The following is a 25,308-nucleotide window of genomic DNA, read 5'->3' on the forward strand; positions in this document are numbered from 1 at the left end:
GAAGGCCCCTCTTTCTCAGAAGCCACAGCTAGCTGCTGGGAGGAAAATTGGGGTAGCATTGGATGATGGTCCTTGGTCCTCCAGAGGGTGACCTCGCCAGACCAGAGCAAAGCCAAAATTCAGTTATTGAGAACAAACCAGAGCTGCTGTGACACCACAGTTAGGGATGAATATTAACAGGGGCTCTGTTTAAGAGGTTGTTGATAAATAATTCATGAGGTCATTAGCACTCTCAGTCTGACAACAGGAGAATATACTAATATAGTGGACTCTGAGAAAGGTCAGCTGCATGCTGGGCCTGGCCATCTTTTACTTATCCCCTGACACAGGCTTGTCAGTTATCCCAACCTAGCCTGGGCTGCTGGGAGGGGAGTTAAGAAGAGTAGTGGGGAACACAACAGTGTGTGACTAGAGAGGAAGGTTGATAGTGCCAGGCTTGGGCATAGCTGCCATTGGTATTTCCTGGGACTGAGGCTAAAGGGTCATAGAAACCTCACAGGCCCAGTGATGGGGTGGGGGGGATCTAAAGGAGGATATTATGGGCAAGGGAAGTGGAGCAGGGACTGTGTTAGACAAGGACACACAGCGTGCAGGTGGAGGGCCCTGTGCTGTTAGACAAGGGCACACAGCGTGCAGGCGGAGGGACCTGTGCCAAAGCTGGTTGTGGGTGTACCCAAGGTAACTTACCTAGAGCACTGGGGAGGAGATGTTCCAGGAGCTTCCTGCTCTTTCAAGTGTGTAATTACAGTCACAGAGGCCTGTAGGAACCAGGAAGGTAATCCAATGTCCTGGTTAGCTCCCAGCAGAGTAGGGTAGGCAGCTGCTGCATGGGTGGATGTCCAGGTATGTGTGGGTCGGGCTGGAACTTAAGCAACATGTCACATTGTGCCATACACTTCTCTGTAGGTTGGGAACACAAAGATCACGAAATCATCAACCCAGTTAAAATGAGAGTGTGTACCCTTGAGACATGGATGGGAAATGGAGGAAACTCCAAGCAAAGTCACACAGAATCCCATGTGATGAGTGCCAGGCTGAGTCCGAAAGGCAGAACCAGTCTGTGCCCCAGACATATGACCCTGTGGAGCACACAGATGAGGCATGTTTGTGATGCAGGTCTATACAGTGTTCTGTGCTTTCCTGGGTGGTGGCCCACATAGAGAGTATATCGGGAACACTTGTCTAGATTTTCCTCGGTGTTATGTAAACACATATGAGAATACTAACACTTTTCACAATAGAATTAGACCGAAGCATAAATTGGGCTTAAGCAGGTTTTTAGCTGTGGGAAAATTATTGGAACATTTCAGATTGATAAAAGATGCTAGGCAAGTGTCCTTTCTAGGTCTGCCCCCCAGTTGTTACACAGAGCTAAGAAGAGCACCCTCCCAGGACGGTTACCCTGCAGGCCACTGTCTGTGGCTCAGGACATCATACTCTGGCTTATTTACCTTGTTAGAGTGACCTCACGTTAGGATTCTCTCCATGAGAGGCTGAAGATATCATGAGGCACCAAGGTCATGAGTATTTGCTAAGTGTGCTGGGCCTAGACCTCCCAGCTGAGGAATGAGTTCACATTGTTAAGCCTGGTTAGAGAAGTGACCGCTTGCTCTGGATCCCTCACAAATACTGCTCCGTGTTCCACTGATATGCCAACTGAGGGTCCAACCTAAATCCAGAACTCAGTCACCCCTAGTTGTGCCTGAGGATTGATGCTACTCCTCTGGGTCTCAGTTCCCCATTAATGACCAGGTATGTGATGGGACATGTGGCCCCCCATCTGGCCTGTACCAGTGCCTGCCAGAAACCCATCCAGAGAAGGAGAGAGAAATGGGGATGAATATGCTATAGGTTCTAACCTGAGGCAAACCTCCTATGACCCTGTCCATTAAGTCCTGGCCCAGTCAGTCCCATCTCAGAAGTTGACTGTATATAGACGTACAGACTTGTATATAGCTCTCCATTCATCCCCAGCTGCTGGGTCCCACTGTATCCATGTCCCTCATATGCCCATATGTAGTCAGGTCCTATTGGTCCACTTGAAAGCATACCACATCAGCCAGGGTCCAGCCGGGGTCCAGCAGAGCTGCCCTGATCCTCAGTTATCCGTGGCTCCATCATACCCAGTATTATCACCAGGCTTCAGCTCCGTCACTTCACCCTCTCCCTGTCCAGCCATCTCTCTCTCTCTCTCTCTCTCTCTCTCTCTCTCTCTCTCTCACTCTCTCTCTCTCTCTCTCTCTCTCTCTCTTTTGGAGCTGAGGACTGAACCCAAGGCCTTGTACTTGCTAGGCAAGCACTCTACCACTGAGCTAAATCCCCAACCCTTCCAGCCATCTCTTGACCGTGACCTCTCAAGGACTTTCCTCCTCCCTGTCAGTCTCCTCTGACTCTGACATTCCTTCTGAGGTTGGGTCCTTATATGCATCACAAGGCCTCTGCTGCAGTCACTGTATGGAGGCCTAAGCAACGATGTCCGCATATGAAGGACAGGGATATCATATTTGTGCAGGGATGTTCTGTCTGGCACCTCCTGGTTTCTGATGGCCCTTATCTGGACTTCAACATGTAAGAACTGCATAGCAACACTTGAATTGCCTTGCCTGGCTTCACCCTCAACTGTCACCAGCCCTATATATATTTCTGCTAGACAGCACGTAGAACCTGGTTCTGGGCCCTAAACTGAGCTCCCAGCCTCTGCCGGCTGACTTGTTACAGCAGGTCCTCTAACCTCTAAGCCTCCAGTTCTCCTCTGAAATGGACAAGTGAGCTTGGAGTGTGTGGCTACCTCATATCCCAGCACCCACAATCTAGGACAGGAACTCTTGTCCTCAGAGGTTCATCAGTTCAAAGGCTCCAGGGGTCAAGGGGGAAAGAAGTTTATGTGGTCAGTTGTGGACTGCCTGGTCCCTAAGGATACCAGGCAGCCATGGGGAGGACCCAATTGGTGACCTAGCTGCACAGGGTAGATGCACTGGCCTGCCAAACTCACTACATAGATCATCCACATGACTCCATGTATTAATCCCAATCTGGTCATCAGAACCTTTCAGTGCACTCTTGAGTCCCATAGGGGCACCCCACATATTATTATATTATATTATCCTTATGTTAGCTGGATTGCTAATTAGAATATGCATTGAGGTGAGTGTCTTCCCATTCCATACCTGCAGAGGCAATGCGTCTCCTAGGCTGGCACCATGTAGTCCTCACTCCCTTTCTTGGATTCTTCTCTGGAAAGTTCTAAGCCTGTATGGAAGCCAGAATTCAAATGTTGGAGGCACAGGACTGAGCCCAGTCAGTGTCATGACACTTGACTACCCTCACAGGATCCAGGGAGGAGTTGAGAAAATCAGGGTGCCAAGAACTGTGTGTGAGGTCTGGCTTCAGTATATACTGCAGGAACACTCAGGCACATGCAGGCGTACTAAAATACATGTGCACACATCCCAGGGCTGATTGGTGCTCACCATAAAGTTGTCATGTGCATGGAATATACAAGGTCTGTGTGTCAGCAGAAGCCAGCGGGACACCTGCATGTTATTCTAACTGTGCTTGCCTCAGGCAACCTATACCCAGCCCCCAGTGCCCCTTCGGTGTTCAACGTCCCCGCGACTGAGACCCTACCCCATTCTTGGGCCAGGCTCCGTGGACTATCATGTTGAACCTGCATCTTCTTACATTCCCGATTCCTTTGTCCTGTTTGCATCTCCTGGGGCCTCTGCAGGTGGCAGTGCCACTGGGAATATGTTTTAGCTGACCAGGAGGGACAGGCCCCTTTGTCCCAAACAGCCCTGAGGTAATATCTCACAGCTCTTGTATGGTCACTGGGTAGAAACCCAAACTACATTTGGCACTTGCCTAAGGCTCCTGCAGCCCTGCCTTGGCCCAGGTATGGTGACCTGTGGTAGTCTGAGGGAGGCCTACCTTTCTGTCCTCTCCTCCTCTATACACATGGTTGGACTTTCGGTTATGACTGGGAGTAACTCTGGCTGCAAGGCTCTCTTCATGAATCTTCATGCTTTTGTTTGAGTGGTGGCAGACAGTGGTTCTCCTCTGAATACTGCTGTAAGCTGTAATTAACATTCACAAAGAGAAGAAAGCACGGTGCTACTCCTGCCTTAACAACTGTGCAGACTTGTGTCTTTGTAGGAGTGACAGGAGTGCCCACCCCAGCAGGCAGCTGACCAGGTCTCTAGAAACTCAGGACAGGGAGGTCCATCCTAGGGATGGCTGCCAAGCTGAACAGGTGACAGACAGGAGTGGAGCTTTAGTGGGTAGTGATGGTGCTTGGTTCTCTAGTTGCCATGACAAGACACCTAGCACTTGCAGCTTAAAGAGGGGTTTATTTCTTTGTGTGTGGTGATGCCACCTTTAATCCCAGAGTTTAGGAGGCAGAGGCAGGTGGCTCTCTCTGAGTTTGAGGCCAGCCTGGTCTACATAGTGAGTTCAGGACAGCCAGGCTATTTAGAGAGGGGAGTCTCTCTCTCTCTCTCTCTCTCTCTCTCTCTCTCTCTCTCTCTCTCTCTCTCTTTACCTAATATTGTTATTGATTATTTGGGAATCTCACATCATGCACCCTGATCATGCTTACCTCCCAGTCCTCCCATGTCTGCCCCTTTCCTCCATGACCTTTCCCCTTCCCCCCCAAAAAGAAAGAAAAAATCCATTCTGATATTGTCCATATAGTCATTGGAGCATGGTCAAACTCCCAGCGTCCAGCCGGACAGGGGGAGCTGAGACCTTCTCCACCTGAACCCCGACCAGAGCCATCCAGTGTGGAGAGCTACACCTCAGCATTCCCATCTCAGTTTTTTAGGCGCTCACCCCCGACCCCTGTTTTAAGGTTTAATTGACTCACAGTTACCAGTTTGAATATAATTCATCATGGCAGTGAAGGAATGTTGTTCCCAGGAAGGTGAGGTGGTTCACATTGTATCCACAGTCGGGAAGTGTACACACTCGCGCGCGCGCGCGCGCACACACACACACACACACACACACACACACACACACACACACACACACACAAGTTATAGACCTTTGCTGTTCAATTGTGTGAACTAAATGTATTCCCATTCTAAAAAGGAGAGCTAGAGGCACAGCAAAGAATGACCAGCCAAGATAAAGCAGAAGCTAGCAGGGTAAGCACCAAGTCTTGCAGCTCCATATGCAGAATCTGGGACTCGTGATGGAATCGTCTGGGCTCCAGTAGCTCTTTTTTTTTTTTTTCCCTTCGAGCTGGGGACCCGAACCCAGGGCCTTGTGCTTGCTAGGCAAGCGCTCTACCACTGAGCTAAATCCCCAACCTCCAGTAGCTTTTGATAGCCTTACCCCTCTGGTTCTTCTGCCTGAAGTACACAGCCTCCGTCTTGAGTCAGTTCTGCTCTGTGCTGGCAGTTTTCCATGGCAGGTGTCCCATAGTCCTGACATCTACAACATCCTGGGCTCCCCGTAAGTTCATAGCTTTACACGCCTTTCTTTCAGGGAATCCAATCCTGCCACACATTGCCTGGCCCGAGCAGCTTTCTAGAGTTCTGGTGAACACCTCCTTGACCCCGTAGGTCTTGTGTTTGCATGTTTGTAAAACCAGCACCAATGTGGACAGTTCTGTCACGTTCTTTTTCCACCTCAGCTGTAATGGCTTCTGAGAAAACCTTTCCCTAGTAGATAGTTTGTCTCTTAGTAAGGAAAACTCTTTAGGGACTTTTAATTCAGGCTTCCTCTTTTAGATAAATTTGCATTATCACAAGTTAGAGCTTTGGAAAAGTAGGCTTGTACTCAGCATCCTTTCTATCGTCCCAGAACATAAGAGTTTTCTCTCTTTTTTCCCTTCTCAGATTCAGGGTCTCTAAGTATATAGACCAGGCTGGCCTTGAACTCACAGAGATCTGCCTCCCTCCAGCTCAGAGTGCTGGGATTGAAGGCGTGTGCCACCATGCCTGGAAAAGTGTGTGTATATGTGTGTATGTGTGTATGTATGTATGTATATATATATGTGTATGTATGTGTGTATGTGTATGTATGTATGTGTATGTATGTGTGTGTTGTGTGTAGGCATGCGTTCACATACACATACTTGTACATATGTACATTATATATGCATATGTTGTGTAGAGGCCAGAGTTCAACTTTGGCTGTCATATCTCAGGAGCTGTCTACCTTTAGTTTTTTTGGTTTTGTTTTTTTGAGACAGGTGCTCTCTATGTAGTCCTGGCTGTCCTAGAACTTTCTATGTAGACCAAGCCAGCCTGGAACTCCCAGAGATTGTCCTGCTTCTTCCTGAGTGCTGGGCTTAAAGGTGTGCACCCCTGTACCTGGCTACCTCATTAGTTCTTTGATAACTGACCTCTCTCTAGTCCCAGGCTCATTGACTAGGACTGGATCTTCCAGTACAAGCACACGCCGCCACGGCTGGCGTTTAACTCAAACTTAGGTCTTAATGCTTGTGTGACAAGTAATTTATGGGCTTCTCTATTTCCTGATCAAGAAGGCTTGTCCTCAACGGCACTAGTCTCTTAAAGAATTATAGAGCTTTCGCTAGGCCTTCTTTGTCTGCAACTTTCAATGGGTTCCAATGCCTTCCCTGTCTTTCTACTCCACTTGCTGCTGTCTGTTGCTGTAGACCTGAGTAAGGGCTATGCGACAGCTTGACTGCTGTGCCGTCTTGACATTTCCTCTGCCAAACGAATTCTTCTCATCATATTTTAAATCAGCTTCACCAAAGTTCTCAGGACATGGGTAAAATACAATCAGAGTCTTTGCCAAAATGTTACTGATGATGTTAGCACAGTTCTTAGAGGCCTGTTCTTCCCCGAAACCTAATCTCCAGCTCCACTGTTTATGTTGCTTTTGACAGTCTAGTCTTGCAGACCACTACCAGGACGGCCCCTATGTTCTGTTTGCACCGCTCTGTGGTGGCTCCTCTCCCTTCAGCTTCAGATGCTTCTACATTCTTCCCACAAACCAGTTCCAAAGGCTTGTGAGCCATATGGTTGATAAATCACAGCAAAGATGACATTTCTTGGTTTCAGTTTCCTTGGTTATTGTTGTTGTTGTCATCACTATGGCAACATACTTGACCAAAGCAAATTGCTGAAGAGTTTATTTAGCTCACAGTTAGAAGATATAGTCCATGAGAGAAAGTATGGCAGTAGGAGTGTGAGGAGGCTCTGTACATGCATGCACTCAAGAAGCAGAGACAAGTGGTAGTGTTTAGCTCCGGCTTTCCTTTTCTCTCAATCTAGGACCCCAGACAGTGGGATGGTGCCACCCGTACTGTGGGTGGGTCTTACCACCTCAGTGAAACCTGTCTGGAAATACCTCAGAGACATGCCAAATCCTGTCCTGTCCAGTTCACTAGATTAGCCATCAAAGGGGGACCCCGACACAACGGTGATGGTGTGATCACCATTACACCTGCCTTGTGCTATTCATGCATGTATGTATATCTTCACATAAGCCACAGTACCTTCCTGTAAATGAGCCATCATCCCTGTTTTACCAGAACCATAAACTGGGGCATAGACAAGTAAATTGGGGCACAGCATAGCTGGTAACATAGCATTAGAGCAGATGTCTTTAGAGCCGATGTCTTGGTCCCTGGATATATACATCCTTTCTCCTTATACTAAAGGCCTGTCCATGCTACCACCAAGGCCAGGGCCCCTGAGCCCTGTTCAGCCCTGAATCGTGCTCAGGTGACTTTTAGAGGACGGGCGTGTCTCTTCCCCACCTTGTTCTGATTAATTGCCTCACTCAGTTCTAACTCCATTGCAGTTAAATAAATGTTAAATCAGTGGAACCTAGTGACTTGGGTCCATTTGACTACTGCTGATGGTGCAGCACTGACAGTTATAAGATCTGGACGGCCTCTCCAGTGCCTGCTGGTGGGTTCTCTCACCTGGTACTAGGCACCATAAGCTGCCCTTCCTCATCCCCGTGTTCCACTATTTAGCCCTGCTCATCTGGCTTCAGATGTAAAAGCCATCAGACAGTCTGTGACCAGTCTAGGTCTGTGAATTGCTGTCCTGGCCATAGGATAAGGTACAGGTGGGCTCTGGGGCTGAAGAAGGAGCAGAGGGTAGGACTGGCATATGATCCAGCTGTCCCCAGGCTGCCCCAGTGACAGACATGCCAAGCAGGGGTTGATCCTGCTATACTGACAGTTTAGTGAGGTTTGATGGTAAGAGGCCTCTGGTCATGGCAGCCCAGCTGGCAAGCTCCACACGTGCCCCTAACCCCCAAGCAGCCACCTCCACTCTACCTACACACACTGGTCTCAGTGAGCTGGCACGACTACCTTACTCATGCCACCCGCACTGCCCTATTGCAGTGGCACTAGAATGTTCCGTTGTATTGAGGCTCCACTCACTTCCATAGTCTCATCTCCCACTTTCTCGAAGGTCCTCATTGGCAAACTCTCATAACACAGAGAGGCCCTGTTTTATGCCATCTCACCAAGTCTTGCCTTCCTCACAGTGTCAGGGAGGGGTCAGGGCCTTGAGGTGTCCAAGCCGAGTCCTTGCTGATCCCCACACTAAGAGCCCAGGTGAGAACAGCCAGTGCAGCCAGTGCAGCTGTGCTTCTAAGGAGGGGGTCATGGAAGGGGCTTGGCTGTATGCACACCTCAAGAACCACACATGTCTTCTTTCCTCTAAGACAGTGGCTCTCAACCTGTGGGTCACTACCCCTTTGGGGGTCACGTATCTGATACCTGCATATCAGATATTTACATTACGATTCTTTTTTTAAAAAAGATGTTATTCATTTTATGTATATGAGTACACCAGAAGAGGGTATCGGATCTCATTACAGATGGTCATGAGCCACCATGTGGTTGTTGGGAATTGAACTCGGAACCTCAGGAAGAACAGTCCACCTTCTTAACTGCTGAGCCATCCCTCCAGTCCTACATTTACAATTCTTAACAGTAGCAAAATTACAGTTATGAAGTAACAATAAAATAATTTATGATTGGAGGTCACCACAACATGAGGAACTGTATAAAAGGGGGAAAGCATGAGAACCACTATTCTAGGAAATGATGCGTTCCATGGCCTTAGCATCCAGAGTCTTGGTGCCTGCCCACCCAGGTCATGACCCACACTACAAACCTCACAGGGGACTATGAGCTTCAGGTGTGAAGCCCCCACAGCCCATCTCAGCTGGCCCGCATGTGGTCCTTGAGTTAGAATAAAGCTTCAGCTGCAGTGGGTGGCTGGTAAACACATGTTTATCTATCTCTGAACCCTGTCATTGAAGACATCGTGGCCTGCAGTTGGGGCAGTGGAAGGTAGTATAGTCTGATAGTGTGTATTGATCGTTTTGAGTACAACTTATAAGCCAGCACTGTGCACTCTGACCCAGCCCAGCCCCCATCTCGTGTGTCTCGGGGAGATTTATTTTCAGCAATATAATTTATTTGACATGAACGATCGTAATTGCAGTTACTAGCAAGCCCCCCCCCTTATTTTAGAAGAAACTGCATTGTTCTCTGGCAATGTGTCCTTTTCAAATCTGCTTACTGAAAACGGGAAGCAACGATTTGTTTTCTTGAGTTAGCCAGCTGTACTCACAAACGGGTCTTTCACACACGGGTCATCTGACTCCATCCATGGGGTCCACCCTGAGCATCCCAGGCGCACACTGAAGGCCGGTGTCTCGAGCTACTCCCACAAGAGAAGCTGCTGCCCCTGCTTTACAGAAGCATGGCTTGAGGCACTGAGAGGGCAAGGGACTTACTTGTCAAGGCTACACAGCATAAGGGTGACCTGCTCCAGAGGCCAGAGCAGCTGAATGGGGTGCTGGTATTTCCTGTTAAATTCCTGGTTTCAGACCAGGAGAAGGAACATGAGCTCTCAGCTGGGCAGCCACACCACTGTCTCCTGGTTCACTGGCTCTTGTGGGACTATCCATCTCCTCTGTACCCCATCCCATCTGGGTGTTGAAGAATAGCTATTGGGGCTGCTTCCTGGCAGTGAGAGTATGGTGAGGGCCTCCTTCATCCTGGGTCCTCCTCACAAGATGGAGTGGGCCCATGGAGGTTCCTGGGATAGTTGAGTTCATGTGGACTGGGTAAAACTCCCTGCACATTTCCAAACGTCACAGGTCATGCTGAAGCTACAGGATCTGGCCTGTTCTAGGGGACTAGAGTCTACCCTTCCTGACGGAAACTAGCCATGTTATTTCTTCCATCTGTCCCTGTTCCTTCACATTGTCCCTCCTGGCTGAGATGTGGCTAGCCATGCTTGCCCACATGTACCCTGTGGCCCTAGCAGTATGAAGGCACTGACTTACTTCTCTCTCTCTCTCTCTCTCTGACCCACAGTGCGACAGTGAGAGTGGCGTGGATGACAAGGTGAGCCTGGCTTCCCCCCAACCCCTTTCTGTGGGAGTGACCTGGGATAATCTGTCTATCCATCCCACGAAGCTAGGAAGAACTAGTATCTGGGACTTCTCCCTACTAGAGAGGCTGATACTGGAGGGAACTTAGGGAACTTCTCCCTGCTGCTGTGCCCACCATGATGGCGGTTTAGGCATCCCAACAGTAGACCTCAGATAGGCAGCCATTGCGGAGACCCTGATGGAGATCAGCCTAGGCTCTGGCTGGTTTTAAGGAGGATACAGAGCTTTGCTGAGCAGCAGCAGGCATCTTTGAGGGGTGGGGTAGGAGCTGTTAGTCATTGTTGCCTTCTGCTGTCCAAAACAAAATGCCCCCATTAATCCAGGGCTTGTGCTGTTCTGTGCTTAGTTTTGGAGTCACTTGCCACCATGACAGCTTCTCAGGGCCCTCCGGGTAGCTCGTCCTAACAGATGGTTCAGAAGTCGGGAGAGGAGGGAGGGGACTTAGCAGAGGTCACACTTATCAAGTGGGTTGGGGCAGCCGGTACAGAATTCTGTTTCTGTTTACTGGCCTTGGCCCCTGAGCAAATAAAGTCCTAGCCAATAGGATTGGGGTGCTGGTATCCTGAGTTGGATATGGCAATCCCAAATATAGAGGAGAGGCCACAAAGGGAGATGTTTCCCAGACACCCGGCACGCATGGGAAGGGGTTAGAAGTTAGACTTGGACATTGGTTTGAGGCAAGCTTTTGTGAGAAGGGTTTTCTATATGTAGGTCTTCAGGGTATACTGAGGGTGTTTGGTGTCTGGTCATGCATAGTTTATTTAGGCAGAATCTGCAGTGCAGGGCTCCATGGAGCCATGTCTGGCCTCTTGGCAGGTTCAGACCCTTCTGGCTCTGTTGGCCACTTGCCCTTACCATCTGGTTTCAAGCCTCTCTGGTGCTTTCATGGTCCCTCGGTAGTGCAGGTTCTTCTCACAGGTCCCTTGAACAGGTCAAGGAAACAGTCCTGGAGGTCAGTGTGTCCAGATGGAGCCACTGGGGCTCAGGGTAAGAGACCTGTGGGGAAGTTGGAGCTGTGCCCCCCACTGTCTCGAGCTGCTGCCTCCTTCGCTGCAGTCACCTCATACAGATAGAACATTTACACAAGCTCCTGGAGAAGGACTGAGCCTGCAGTTCCCATGGTGCCACCTCTAATATAAAGCTCACCATAGAAAGACGTTCTCTCCATAGCCCAGAGCTGCTCAGAGCAGACGGACTGGAAGGGGCATGAGAAGAGGTTTCAAACTCCTGTTCTTCCCTCATGTCTTCTAGGGGAAGCAAACCCACCCCTCACCTAAGGGCAGGTGGCCAGTCTGACTGACTGGTCCCCATCGTTTCCCTAACTTCACAGCAGCCAGAGCTGACCCTGAGCCTACAGGGTACCTGGTCTCCTATCCACTGTTGTGTCCGAGGGCTGTTCCTAGGCCTGCTGGGTGGAGTCCCAGAAAGACAGGTACTATTGGGTCTTCAGAGAGGTCCATGCTGGGGAGGTGAGTAGGGCCCTATGGAGAGGTAGCTGCCAGGGAGAGTGGGAGAACACAGCTCCCGTCACCTTTACTCATGTCCCCCTGAACAAGAGGAGTGACCAACAGTAGCCAAGGTAGCACCTGTCCAATTCCACGGTGTCTCTGTTTTGTCACTATGGTGGTGGTCTTAGTGCAGTCTGAACTGGTATAGACAAGCAGCAGAGTGGCTGCTGCTCTGAGGATATTTAGTTATGTACGTATTTCCATGGGGCACTGGATCTTTGGGACAGGCCACATGCCTGCCCTGTTAACTCAGATTGCCCTTTCCACAAGCATCTGGGTCTCTGTGTGAGGGCTGACAGGTTTACTGTCCTGGTGTCGTCTACAGAAGAGAGTTGTTGTCCTGTAGCAGTTACGGTTGCCGTTTTCTGACACTCTTGAAGCTACCGTCTCTGATGGCTCAATGTACAGCAAAGGGCTTTGTGTGGGAGCTGTATCCTCCCGAGTACCCCAACACCACAGATACAGGTCTTGGTCCAGACACCACAGCTCCTGCCACAACACAATGCTGCTTCCTGGATGCTGGGATCCTGAGTTTAGGGGTTGTGAGTCAGAGAGTCCAGACCCCATGCTTCTTCCCTCTTCTTGATGCTGGGACCCAGGTGTGTAGATCCTGTCTTTTGGGCATAGTTTGCCAAGGCCAGGTTCCCTACTGAGGAGCAAGTTAGGGCCAATTCACTGCCCTATTTCTTTCTTTCTTTTTTGTTAAAAAGAGATAGATAGATAGATAGATAGATAGATAGATAGATAGATAGATAGATAGATAGATAGGTAGATAGATAGTACACTGTAGCTATCTTCAGACACTCCAGAAGAGGGCATCAGATCTCTTACAGATGGTTGTGAGCCACCATGTGGTTGCTGGGAATTGAACTCAGGACCTCTGGAAGAGCAGTCTGTGCTCTTAACCTCTGAGTCATCTCTCTCCAGTCCGCCCTATTTCTGAGATGATGCTGTCCCCACCTTTTCAACACAGGGAGAACTCAGGAGGAAGAGAGGCCATTCAACAACTCATATCCACAGGGCCCCTGAGGAGTGTTCTTTAACTTTCACAGCCACTATCTCACCTCCATGTGGCCTGAAAGCCATGAGCAGGGTCAATGATGAGTGGTGCCTAGACCCTCAGTAAGGCAGAGGCAGGCAGATCTCTGTGAGTATAAGCCCATCCTGGTCTACACAGTGAGTTCCAGGACAGCCAGAGCTGTAGAGATCCTGTTAGGGGTGAGGGGGATCCCCAGTGAGTTCCTTGTTCAGGAGCCTCAGCACTGACTCAGAGAGGCTGGACACCCTTGGTGGAGCTGGCCAATTCACCTAGGTAGAGTGGTCCTTTCTTCCAATGCTGGCAGAACCTGAGCTTAGTTCTCTAGTACTCTACGCTTCTCCCACAGGGACAAGCCCGGAGCTCTGGTGCAAGTCAGGAGCCAGACACTCTGGGAAAGTCTCTCAGATCTCTCTGTCACCTGAAGGTCAGCAACCAACAAGCTCCCCTGGTCCCTCACAGGACAGCCGTGCACCTCCACCCGCCAGGCTGCACTCTAGTCTGGCGGCTGGCAGTGTAGGGAGGCTACCTCAGACTCAGGCTCAGATGGCTCCTCCTCAGGGCTGTGGTTGGTGTCTAACTGCTTTTTTTATTGGAAAAATATGGGTGAAAAATTGTAAAGGGGCTCATTAGGCAGCCCATTAAGTCCCGGCCGGCTGCCAGTCCTGCCCAAGTGGCCCTAGCGGCTAGCCATCTGGTCAGGCCTCCTCCCTGCTGTGTGTGGCCTCAGCTCTGTGGTTGGGCTAGCCAGCCCCCAGGACTAGTCTGCAGCCATCTGCATTGTCTACTAGGAGAAGCTCCTTACACTCTGGCCACCAAGAAGGCCCTTCCGGGGGTAAGTAGACCCCACATGGGTCGTGTGAAGGACAGCACAGGTTAGGCACAGTAGTGCATACTGCTTCCCTCAGGGGTGATGTCCCTCTGAAGTGACTTCAGGGGTACGACTGAAGCCTGCCAACCTCTTCTGCTACCCTGTGTATTCTTAGTTAGATTTCTGTGGCTGTGTTAAAACACCATGACCAAAAGCAGTTCGGGGAGGAAAGGGTTTATTGAGCTTACAGGTTGCCATCCATGATCATAGGAAACCAAGGGAGGAACTCAGGGTAGGAATCTAGGGGCAGAAACTGAAGCAGAGGCCATGAACGGGGGCTGGTGTTCCCCATGGCTTGCTCAGCCAGCTTTCTAGTGCAACTCAGTACCATCTTGCCAGGGACAGCACCACCGGCACAGGGCCCTCCTACATCAATCACTTATCAAAAAATATCCTACAGGCCAAGTTGATAGAGGCATTTTCTCAATTGGGGTTCCCACTTCCCAGACAACCCTGGCTTGTATCAAGTTGACAAACAAACAAACATCCACCAGCACAGTGTGCCTTGGGCTTTGGTGTCCGGTGATTCGTCTCTGAGTTGGACATCTCTGGGTTCCAGACCTGGCTGGCTGGCACCCTGTTCTCTTCTGCATGGGCACCTATTGGACTTGGCATGCAGGAAGCCCACTGGGCATGGAACATGGGGTCCAAGGTCGCGGAGGCATCTGCTTATGACTGGTACTTCCTGGGACCCAGACAACCCCATGATACCACTTCCTCACTGACTTTGTTAGCAGAGCAGGCCAGACCTCTGAGGGACAGAAACTTCCTGCTGTGAGTAGAGGGGTATGATTAGCGGAGGTTCAGAGCCCTAAGTTGTAGGAGCAGATGACAGGACAGCTGCACAGAGGTGCACAGAAAGGGAACGAGGGCATGCCTGTCCTGGGTACCTGATTCTATCTCAGAGCTCAGCAATAAAGCCAGTATGGAGTGAGGGTATCCCGAGGGGGGCCCAGGCACAGTTCCTGGACCTCAAGGGTTTTATAGAATCCTACTGTGTATCTCCTATGCACAGCAGGAGGCTTTGGCCCAGGGTCAACACCATTCATGTGTAGAATTGGCTAGGGTTCCTAGGTGGGCCTGTTGAGTACCTCAGCTTGAACAGGCCAGAGAAGAAAGGGCTGTACCTGATGGACGTCCCTAGGAGATGTTGGTTGTCAGGCCAAGTAGTTCTTGTAGCCACCCTTAGCCCTCCAGGTGGGTGCCTTTCACCTGGTGGTGGCCTAGGCAGGATGCACTTCCCATCTGTGCATGGAGAGCCACCACTGGCCATAAACACCCTCTACCTGCTGACTTTAGGGTTCTGCCAGGTGGGAGCAGCTAGATGGATGCCTGTGGGGTGATCTCTATCTCAGGGCAGGAGAGGAGTGAGTCCAGCCAGCCTCAAATAGGATCTCCAGGATACAGAGTAGAAGGGAGTTGGGTGAAACTCCAGAACCAATAATGAGACCTCAAGCCTCAGCCCTGGGTTGGCTAGATAGAGCTGGTCATTGGACCCAAGCCAGTGCTGCCCTGAAGGCTATGGCCTTATATATGGGGTTCCCAGAATAGCATCTGATTCATTATAGGAATGCCATGATGCTGCCCTGGCTGTTTTGAGGGAGAGAGGTCAGTAGACAGGAAAGGATCTTGGGCGCTCTCTCTCTCTCTCCCTCTCTCCCTCTCCTCTCTCTCTCTCTCTCTCTCTCACACACACACACACACAGAGAGAGAGAGAGAGAGAGAGAGAGAGGGGAGGAGGGAGAGAGAGAGAGAGAGAGAGAGAGAGAGAGAGAGAGAGAGAGAGAGATGCTTATCCACTCTCACTTTCTGATACAAGGAGGCATCTTGATTCCCCTCAGGAGCTGTAGTGAACACATATCCTGGCGAGTCTTTAGACATTTAGTCATTTAGAACCCAGCTCCACCTCAGGCTGGGTTCCACCTCAGACAGTGAGTGGGACTGGCAGGAATGGGTATCAGAGATCAACAGGTGAAGCCTGGCGTGGTGGCATCTACCTGTAACTTCAGCATTTGTGTGGCTGAGGCAGAGCTGCAGGCCAGCTTGGGCTACATAGTAACATCCTGTCTAGAAAAAGGAAGCGAGGAAAGAACAGGTGAGAGGCGTGTTCATGTAGCGCATGTGTAGTCATTGCAATGTAGCTTAACTGGGGGTGAGGGGGTGGCTTTCTTCACGACTGCAGCCAGAGCCAAAAGCTCAACATTCTGCAGTATTCTTTCCTGTGCCCATGCCTCCCCTCTACCAGGCCCCAGAGCATACACAAACTGGTTTTTGCCTTCAGCCCCCACCAGGGGTGACCACAAACCACAGGGATCTCAGGCTGCCAGGGACTCTCCAAGCCTGTTTCCTTGCCTGAAAAATGGAGAAAATAAAAGTTCCTCCTCCCTTGACACAGCCGTGAGGCAAGAGAGCTGCGTTGACCATGGCCTTGAACAGGCTGGCTATGGCTTTCCGATGGCTAATGTTTGGCAACCACGAATAAACATGCAGCTGTGTTCCGCTCTCTCAAAGAAGCAAGTGGCTTTTGGTAAGAGGGTCATATTTTTTTCTAACAAAGCAATATAGGACTGTATGGCTGGTCTAAACACTGGCCCTTGCTGAGCACTGAAGTCCCCCATACTGGAACCCAGCAGTCCAAAGTCAAGGTGCTGCAGGGCCTGTCCATCTGCAGGCCCTGAGTTTACCCTCCCTTGCCCAGGTCCTGGCAGCTTCAGGGTATCTCTGAGATGTGGCCACCTCCCCAAGTCTCTGACCATCCTCTCATGACTACAAGTCTTTATAGAGTCTGTTATGGTAATTCTCAAAGCATGGTCTACAGGTCCACAGATGCTGGGTGTTCTCAAGGTCATCTATTAATGGACACTTATAGGCAGCACGTTTTGCCACTCACCACACTGGTGAACATAAAGCTCCTGCCCTTGGCCCAGGAAGCCGCCATCACCCTGATGTCCTGTTCAACTGGCTCAGGTGCTCACGTCAGATCTACAGGACAGAACCAACAGCTCCCCAGATTCCAACACAACACCTGTGCCCGTGCCTCTGCTGGAGGACGCCACTGTTCCATAGCCACATCTCACAGTTCTTTGCCCTGTGGCCTCAGACTCAGCTTCTGAGGGATTGTCTACACAGAGTAACAGCCAAAAGGGAGAAGCTCTTCCCTGGAATGTGATCCTATCACAGGGTAGGCCCTCAGGGAGGCTCAGGTACTAGCTTTAGTCAAGTGAAGGTAGGGGTACTCAGGGGTGTCACACTAGCACAACCCAAAGGACTCCAGGTAGTCCCAGCATCTCTCAGTTCCAGGGTAAGCCCCTCAGTGCTCACATCTTCCCCTAGAGTCATGGAATGATGACGGAGTGAGTTATAATGTGACTTGTTGAACTCACGTGGCTTTTGGATAAATGTGCCCCAATACCACTGTTAAGCCCCAGTGGATTATAGATATTTGGTTTGGAAGCCTGATATTTGATATCAGTGTTATCTCTAGCGGCTGCCTTTATTTCCCATGATAATCTATTCTCCCTCCACTTCCTTCTCAATTTCTAACCTCATTAAACCTCTCATATCACAGTTATTTTCCTTCCTAAACAAAATTAGACAGGCCTGCCCCAGGTTCTGAAAGTCTAATTTTACTTCCAGACCAGGGTGGGAGGCTTGTGAACAGGGCTCAGGGCCTGTCTCTTGCTGTGAGTTTTAAGCCGTTGGTTGGATTGATCTCTCTTCAAGGGCTCTTCTGCCAAAGATAGCCTCGGGAGTGACAAGAAATGACAATCATAATTGTTATGCGATAACAACTCCTCTGTGGTTTGGATGTGTGAGTAGACGAGGCCCCATAGAAGGGAACCTCAGGGCAGGGTCTTGCCCTAAGAGAGGATAGACCCCAAGTTTCTCCAGTAGCACTCGTGCGTTTACTGCCTGTGCTCTTCCATTCCGTTCATTCCTGGGACCCAAATACTGCCAAGAGTGGTACTTTCCACCCTGGCATTCACCCATGCTATGAGACTGCCATTGTCATACCTCTGGGCCTTTCTGTCTGTGGCTCTCTTCTGTAGATGATACCAGGAGCAATAAACCTTTCCAGGCTAAGAGTGTACCACTCTTCTACAGACTCAATTGAAGACCAGAACACAGCAACTCTCAGAGCAGTGGTGCTTAGCAGAAACTACACCAGGGGCTGGATGGGTGAGACAGTACAGCACTTGCCTCCCTGGGCTCTGGAGGGCCGACGGGCCAGCTAGCCAAGTCAGCCAGTTAGTACAGAGTGAAGTCCCAGAAGCAGGCCATAGCTGGAGGGTCCTGCCCTGGGCCAGGCATCCAGAAAGAGACACATGTACCCCTTTCCCATACATCCCTGCTGACCTTTCTGTAGCCCTTATCGTGGTGTGTGTAAGGATCACTTCAGGTGACCATGCTCTGTCACTGCTCCTCAGCTCTGACTCCCCACAGCCAGTCCACTCCCATCCCAGGAGGAACTTGGCCTACTGAATCCTGGCCCCTGGAACCAGACCCTTGACCATATCAGTCTCTCCTCCCTGTCAGTTTTCTGATTGCTGACTGGTGCTTGTGAGAATGTGGCTGTTAGGCATCTAGCACAGCCGTTTTTGTTGTTTTGTTTTGTGGGAGCAAATAACAGGATTTGGTGGTGATTTTGCTTTTGTTATTTTTTTTTCCTTTGTAAGGAAAGGACCTTTATTTGGTAAATAAGTCAAACATAATGAAAGAGCTGAAGATACTGTTGACACTTCTGACAGGTCTCCAGTTATCACTGGATTTCCAAGAGCTGCAGTTGTAAAGATAAATGCTGGTTCTACCTCTAATGCACCCCGTGGAGCTGGCTCCCACAGGCCTAGCAATGGCTGAATTCCCACAAAGTGGATGCCCATGCTGAACCAGGCCTCTGAAGCCCAAGTAGGGGTCCTTCATCCACCTCAAGCTTTGTGTGGGTCCTTGAATTTCAAGGGCCTTTGCATGGAATTGCAGAGCTCTGTGTTTCACCTGTGTGCGTGCTGGACTTGAAGGGCTCGTTGTGCTAAGGTCTGTGTGGCAGGCAAGCATACTCAGCTTCTTTGTGGACTCTGGGCAGCTCTCCTGTCCTCACAAACAAACAAGCAAGCAAGCAAACAAAACTAGATGCTTTGTGTCTCCAGCCTTCTGTAAAGTAACTAGGGCTCAGGGGTTAGCCCTGGCGCCACAGCCCTTTTCAGCGTGGGATGGCTTAGAGTCAGATCTGGATTCAAAGCAAAAACAGGGTTGGTTGGCACATTTGCTGTTGGCTCTGGGGATCCTGTCAGCCTTTCATACCCCAGCTCCTGGACTTGCTAGTGGTCTCGCTTCTTTCTGGCGCTGTTTCCCTTAATGTAAGTGGAGTACCAGTTGTCTGTAACTTGTTTTTGTGATGATCATGGAGTAGAGCCCATGGGCGTTTCTTGTGGCCATTGAAAGTTGAGCCTGGGGTACCACTGGGTCAGATCAGACAGACAACCGTCCTGTGCGGGCAGATCTGCGCCTCGGGGCTGGATTAGTTGGGCCTGCCCGTGCCCCGCCCACACAGCGCTCCGCCTGCCCGCGCCACCACCACCCCGCCCGCCCGACGGTTCCTGGCGGCTTTGCCCAGAGCGCCCGCAGCGCTCAGAGAAGGCGCGGGGTCTTGTGCGCCTCGCGCGTCCCCGGCCCGGGTTCTGGCTAAGCTGGGCATGCAGAAAGAGACTCCCTGGATGGCAGGCCCGCGGGAGTTTCTCTGCCACCCGCGTCCGTGCAGCACCTAGGATTGAGACCATCGACGAACGCAGAGAAGCGCGCAGGATCTGGGTGCCCGAGAGGTCAGTTCGCGAAGAGCAAAGCGGGACTTAGGGTATCGCGGGTGGGGAATCACCGACTCCTTAAAGGAACGGACAAGAGGATGACTCTGGAAATCCCGCTCACGCATCCTCCACCGGAGCAGGTTCCTCAGAGTCCCCGTGTTTCCGCGGCTGCACCTGGGGCGCCTGTGGTGGCAAGCGGCAGGGTGTTGTCTGGTGAGGGTCCTGGGTCCATCAGGCGCGCGGCGTAGGCAGGCGGAGTACGGTAGGGGCGCGCGTCTTTGTCTGCGCCCCAGTGCTCAGTCCGCCACCGAGTGCGTGGTGCCTTGCTTACCTGTCTGGAGTTGAGTTCTTTGTCTGGGGCGGGGTGCGGCCAATGCTATGTTTCTTATCTGATCCGAGAGCTGTCCCTAGCGTCCAATAAGTCTCAAACAAAGCACGCGGTGACCCTATCCCCGAGCCATATTGACGCCCCTTGGAGGATTAGTGGTGTCTTCTTGCCAGACGTGCCTTTTGCCTGGTCCCACAAGCCTGCAACCTGGGAATTTCCCACATGCGTCTTGGAATGACGGGATCGTATTCTTTTCTTCTGTACTCTGGCTCCACACCAAGATTGGAGGAGAACTGCGTACCTGAGTCTCATCCCTGTAGATAATGCCCAGAAAGTTATTAACGCAAGTCTGTTGGCCTCTATGAGACACCTGTCTTGGCCTGGCTAGCCAGCCAGCTCTGAAGTTTGGCAGAAAGGGCTTGTCTGCCTAGGAAGGCAATCACTCAGACTTCTACCATTCCACCACTGGTTCCCCGGGAAGTCCTGGAAACTGGAGTCTTCTGGGTCAGAGCTTTCCTGAATGAGAGTGACCAGCCTGGCCACGTGGGGGAAACCCCCTCTCCCCCCACAAAGCACTAGGATACTTGCATGCACCCCTGGTCTTTCTCAGCAGATTTGCCTGTGCCTGGAGGGAGTTGGCTGGCCATGCCAGGCACTGTTCTGTGATGGAGAGAATATGCCACCCCTGCTTTTCCTCACTCTGCTCCCCACCCCTTTCCCTCTCCTGGAGTCTGGATCATAGATCTGGGTCCATAGAAAGTTTGGGTTTCACATCCACCCTTGGGGAAAACAGTTCTCTGCTGGGATCCCCACCCCCCAACCCTAGCAGATTGAAGACCAAGGAGCTTAGGCCTCCTCTGGGACAGGAACATTCATTGCTTAGAAGTCATTAGATCTCAATTAGAGGCAGGCAGAGTAGGGGTCATCCTCCCCACCCAAATTTGAGTTGTTTCACTGCTTGCTTGCTTATCTTACACCCTAAGGTTTGGAAGTTTCCTTTTGGCTTGGATGTGGAATTGCAGATCCTGACCTTGATGGCTTGTTTCATTTTCCTAATTGAGAGGTCACAGTTCTTTTCTGGCTTGCAGGGCCCCACGCTTACTTGGAAGCTACATGTGGTGCAGAGTCCCAAGATGGGCATGCAGATTTTGTAGTAAGGGCTGGGTGGCACCAAGAGGCCCTGTCAGTGGGGCTGATAGTGGTGGACTTAGGGCAGCCCCCTCAGAGGAAGGCCAGCTGCTGTCCATCCCCTGGTGCCTTCGGGGCTGGTTATGTAGAGGGCCCCAAGAGTTGGGGTTCCCAGAGCTGCTGCACAGGCGGCTACAGATAATCAGCAGGACAGGCTCAGTCAGGCCCGACTCCAGAGGAGCCGCATGAGGTGCCAAGAGAGCTCAGTGGGGAGCATGGTGGCTCTGTGTGCAGAATAGGATAGGATAGGAGGATCCAGAGATTCTACAGGATTCCACTACAGTCAGAGGAGTCTGTGCTCTGGTCTGGGGTAAGCCTTATGTTTTCTCAGCTGGGTGCCATTGTTCTGATTTGGTTTGCTATAAAGAACTTTGTAAAGGCTATGGTAGCCCAAATAGTCCTTGTACAGGAACTGATGACAAAGTGGCCCACCTGAGCTCTGATGGGGACATGACAGAACCTCCTGGAACCCTGGGTGTCCTGGCAGACAGGGCAAGGCAGTAGGGGCAGGGCTTGGTCAGGACCCTGGTGTACCTGTCTGCAGACCAGAGTGATATGTAAACAGCTGATTCTAACCCCATCAGGCCCTCTTCGCCAGCCCAGCAGGTCTCTGGCTTCTCCTATCCACTGACTGAGTCCCTAGTCCTTGTGATTCTGATGGTCAGTCCTCCCAGCAGTCCAGAAGTAGGATTAAGAAGGAAAACAGCCTGACCCTGAGGAACCTTGGCCTTCTCCTCTACCAAACTAGCTTGAAGTGGTGGCTATAGAAAGAGCAGAGGGGTCAGGGTTAGAAAAGCCCCAGCTACAAATCGTGGCATGGTGCAAAAGGACTGGGCGGGGGTGCAGTTAGGTGATCTGTGGGATGCTGGACCTCACTGGCTTTAACTGTAAAGACCTCTGATTAGGCCTAAGCTGTGTTAACTTGTGTCGGAAGCAACTGGACTCCACCTCCAGGGCCTAAAATCCAGCACATGCCACACTTGGAGTTAGAGGTTTGGTTGTACCCTCTCCTCTACCCACCCTTGGAAGCACCCTTCAACCTCCAAGGAATTGGGAACCACTGGTTCCATACCATGTGTGCGATGGAGCACAGAGGCTTATAGACTACAGAAGTTCACTGCTCACTGACTGACTGGAAGTCTAAGGTCAGGACACTGAGAAATGCTATGAGAGGTGAGGTGGCCTGCTTTGTGCTCTAGAGCACTATAGTCAGTCACCCAACATGTAGGAAGTACCCAGCATAGAAGGCAGGAGCCCATCCCCAGGAGAAAGCACAGTTGGGTAGTCAGAGTGGTCCGTGGGTAGGACCTGCCTCTCTGTCCAGTGATGGATTCTGCCCCTCACCGTTCTGGGGTCTATCTGTCTTCCTTCCTTCCTTCCTTCCTTCCTTCCATCCATCCTTCCTTCCTTCCTTCCTTCCTTCCTTCCTTAAGATTTGTTTATTTTATGTATGTGAGTACACTGTCACTCTCTTCAGACACACCAGAAGAGGGCATCAGATCTCAATACAGATGGTTGTGAGCCACCATGTGGTTGCTGGGATTTGAACTCAGGTCCTCTGGAAGAGCAGTCACTGCTCTTACCCTCTGAACCATCTCTCCAGCCCTGGAGTATTCTTTCTTAACTAGAAAAGAAAAGGGAAAAAAAAGCTGGGTGTGGTGGTGTACACCTTTAATCTCAGCACCCAGGAGGCAGAGGTCAACCTGTGGTATACACAGTAATTTCCAGGCCAGCCAGAACTATAAAATGTGACTTTGTCTCAAACAAATTAAATTAATTAGTTAGTTAATGTGTGGGTGGGGGGTGCTTTTCCTGCATAATATGTGTAACATGTACAAAAGAGACAAGAAGGTCCCCTGGGACCGAAGTTACAGAGGATCGTGAGCCATTGAGTGGGTGCTGGGAACTGAGCTTTGGCTCTGGAAAAACAGCTAGTCTTAAACACTGAGCCATCTCTCCCCAGCTCCAGTGTTCTGGGATTTTCCTTAACTTTACCAATCAGAATCCTATCCCGCATCCACAGCTCTCTGGCTGAGGTAGTCTGGACTAGATATTATGTCCCCTTTGCCTGTGGATGGACACTGGGGTGTCCTCACCCCATGACAGCTGGGCCTGGGCCTGGCATCCTAAATAAACCCAGTTCTACACAGCCCCATCCCAGGCCTTGGGCCAGGCCATATGGCTCTGTGGACAGTCAGGGCTCAACAGCTCACACATCCTGACATTGTCCTGTTAGATTGCGCTGGGGAGCTTGCAGGTAGTAGAGCTACATTACGTTATGTTAAGTGTCGGCCAAGGTTGTTCTTTTGATTTCAAGTTTACTCTTCTGAGCTGTTTCTCCCATGAGTTCTCTTGGGGCAAGCCTATTCCCCTCCCCTACAGAGGCTATTTCATTACATTCAGTGATAACTGAATTTCTTTTTTCTAAAATCATAAAGTAGTTTTGAGCCCATGACCCGAGACCCACCAAACCCCAGCAATCTCCAGTGGACACATACCTTCCAGAACTTCCTAAGGCCTTACGGACATAATTACATACATTCACACTCATTGTATGTGCCAGGATATGTAAACTTATGCACTAATGTAGCTACCCATACCTGCTTACACATGATCAGCCTTATGCCTATACAGTATAGGCGCCCAAAAGCACGAACAGACATGTACTTGTACATATACCTGTACATACACATGTACATTCACCTGTCCAGTACACACCTGTACATACACATGTACATTCACCTGTACATACACCTGTCCAGTACACACCTGTCCACACACATGTACATTCACCTATACATACACCTGTCTAGTACACACCTGTACATACACCTGTACATTCACCTGTCCAGTACACACCTGTTCATACACATGTACATACACCTGTCCAGTACACACCTGTACATACACATGTACATTCACCTGTACATTCACCTGTCCAGTACACACCTGTACATACACCTGTGCATATATATATATATATATATATATATATATATATATATACCTGTACAGTGCACATATGCAGGTGCCCTGTATACACGTTTGTGGCCGACGAATGACATCTCATTGTTGCTACGTTTTTGGAGCTGTACCTTTAAAGCATTAAGTGGGCGTGATGGTCTTCACAAACCCCAAACTTCATCGAATCATTTATGTGCAGTTGCAGAACAGGGAGAGGCAGAGAGTCTTGGGGCTTCAGATAAAACCTAGAAACTCAAGGCCCTGTTTTTGTTGATGAACTGGTTCTGTGCTGGATTGTGGTGGAGGCTCTCCCCAGATCCACTCACCCCATACATGTGATGTAGCACAGAAGACAGCAAAAGTTCACAGCTCACTGCTAGATGGAAGTCTAAGGTTAGAGGGGCACAGGAGAATCTGGTATCTGTGTGGTGCTTCCTGGTTCACAGAGGGCACATTCTCAGTGTCCTGTCATGGTGGAATGTCAGGGAGTCCTCCAGGGCCTCCATCATAAGGACACACTGATCCTGCACTCCTTCCATTGACCACAGATCGCTCGGGGTGCCGTCACATTAAGAGTTTCAGTGTGAATTTTTTGAGGACCCACTCAGTTCAAGTGAGGAAGTGATCTAAGGGGACAGAAAGATCTATCCAGGGTCACTTACCAAGTGTTCTCAAACTGCCAAGACCTTCAGAGTATGGGCCCTCCATTCACCTTCCATGGCCACATTCTCATTCTAATTACTTGCATAGCTGCAAACTAAAGGAATATGCTTCTCTGGGAGAAATGGAAAAGAGAGAGCTGCAGATCCCTCAGTTTCATGTGCTTGGACTGCATGAGCCAAGCCTGACTTGGCCAGTCCCAGATGTTGGGAATGTTGAGAATGGCACTGTACCACAGCATGAGACCCACCCCACACCTAGTACCTAGTCGGACCACTACTGTGGCTCACAGCTGAATGCACCCCAAGATATCTTCGAATGCAGCCTGGCACATTTGTGATGGCAATGTCAAGCCACAGTGTCAAAAGGTTGTGCATCTCTGAATAGGTGGTTCTTCCCTTTCTAACTCTCCAGACACTAACTCTGTGCCCTGGCCACAAGGCAGCCACAGTAAGGACTGTCTTCCATTCTCTGCCTTCAGCCTGTGGCTGAGACAGACCCAGCAGAGCCCTGAGCACAGAGATGGGCCACCTGCCAAGCCACTGCCA

General features: G+C 50.5%; 1 protein-coding gene across 1 annotated transcript in view; it reads left to right on the forward strand.

Annotated features, from left to right (window-relative positions):
• Fbrsl1 (fibrosin like 1) overlaps positions 1 to 25,308 on the forward strand; it is an 88,357-nt gene that overhangs the window by 42,497 nt on the left and 20,552 nt on the right. Inside the window, exon 5 of the mRNA XM_032887237.1 lies at positions 10,331 to 10,360. Coding sequence (XP_032743128.1) covers positions 10,331 to 10,360 — 30 coding nt within the window. The remainder of the gene's footprint in view (positions 1 to 10,330; positions 10,361 to 25,308) is intronic.

This window comes from Rattus rattus, chromosome 16 (assembly GCF_011064425.1).
Source record: "Rattus rattus isolate New Zealand chromosome 16, Rrattus_CSIRO_v1, whole genome shotgun sequence".
Taxonomy (NCBI): domain Eukaryota; kingdom Metazoa; phylum Chordata; class Mammalia; order Rodentia; family Muridae; genus Rattus; species Rattus rattus.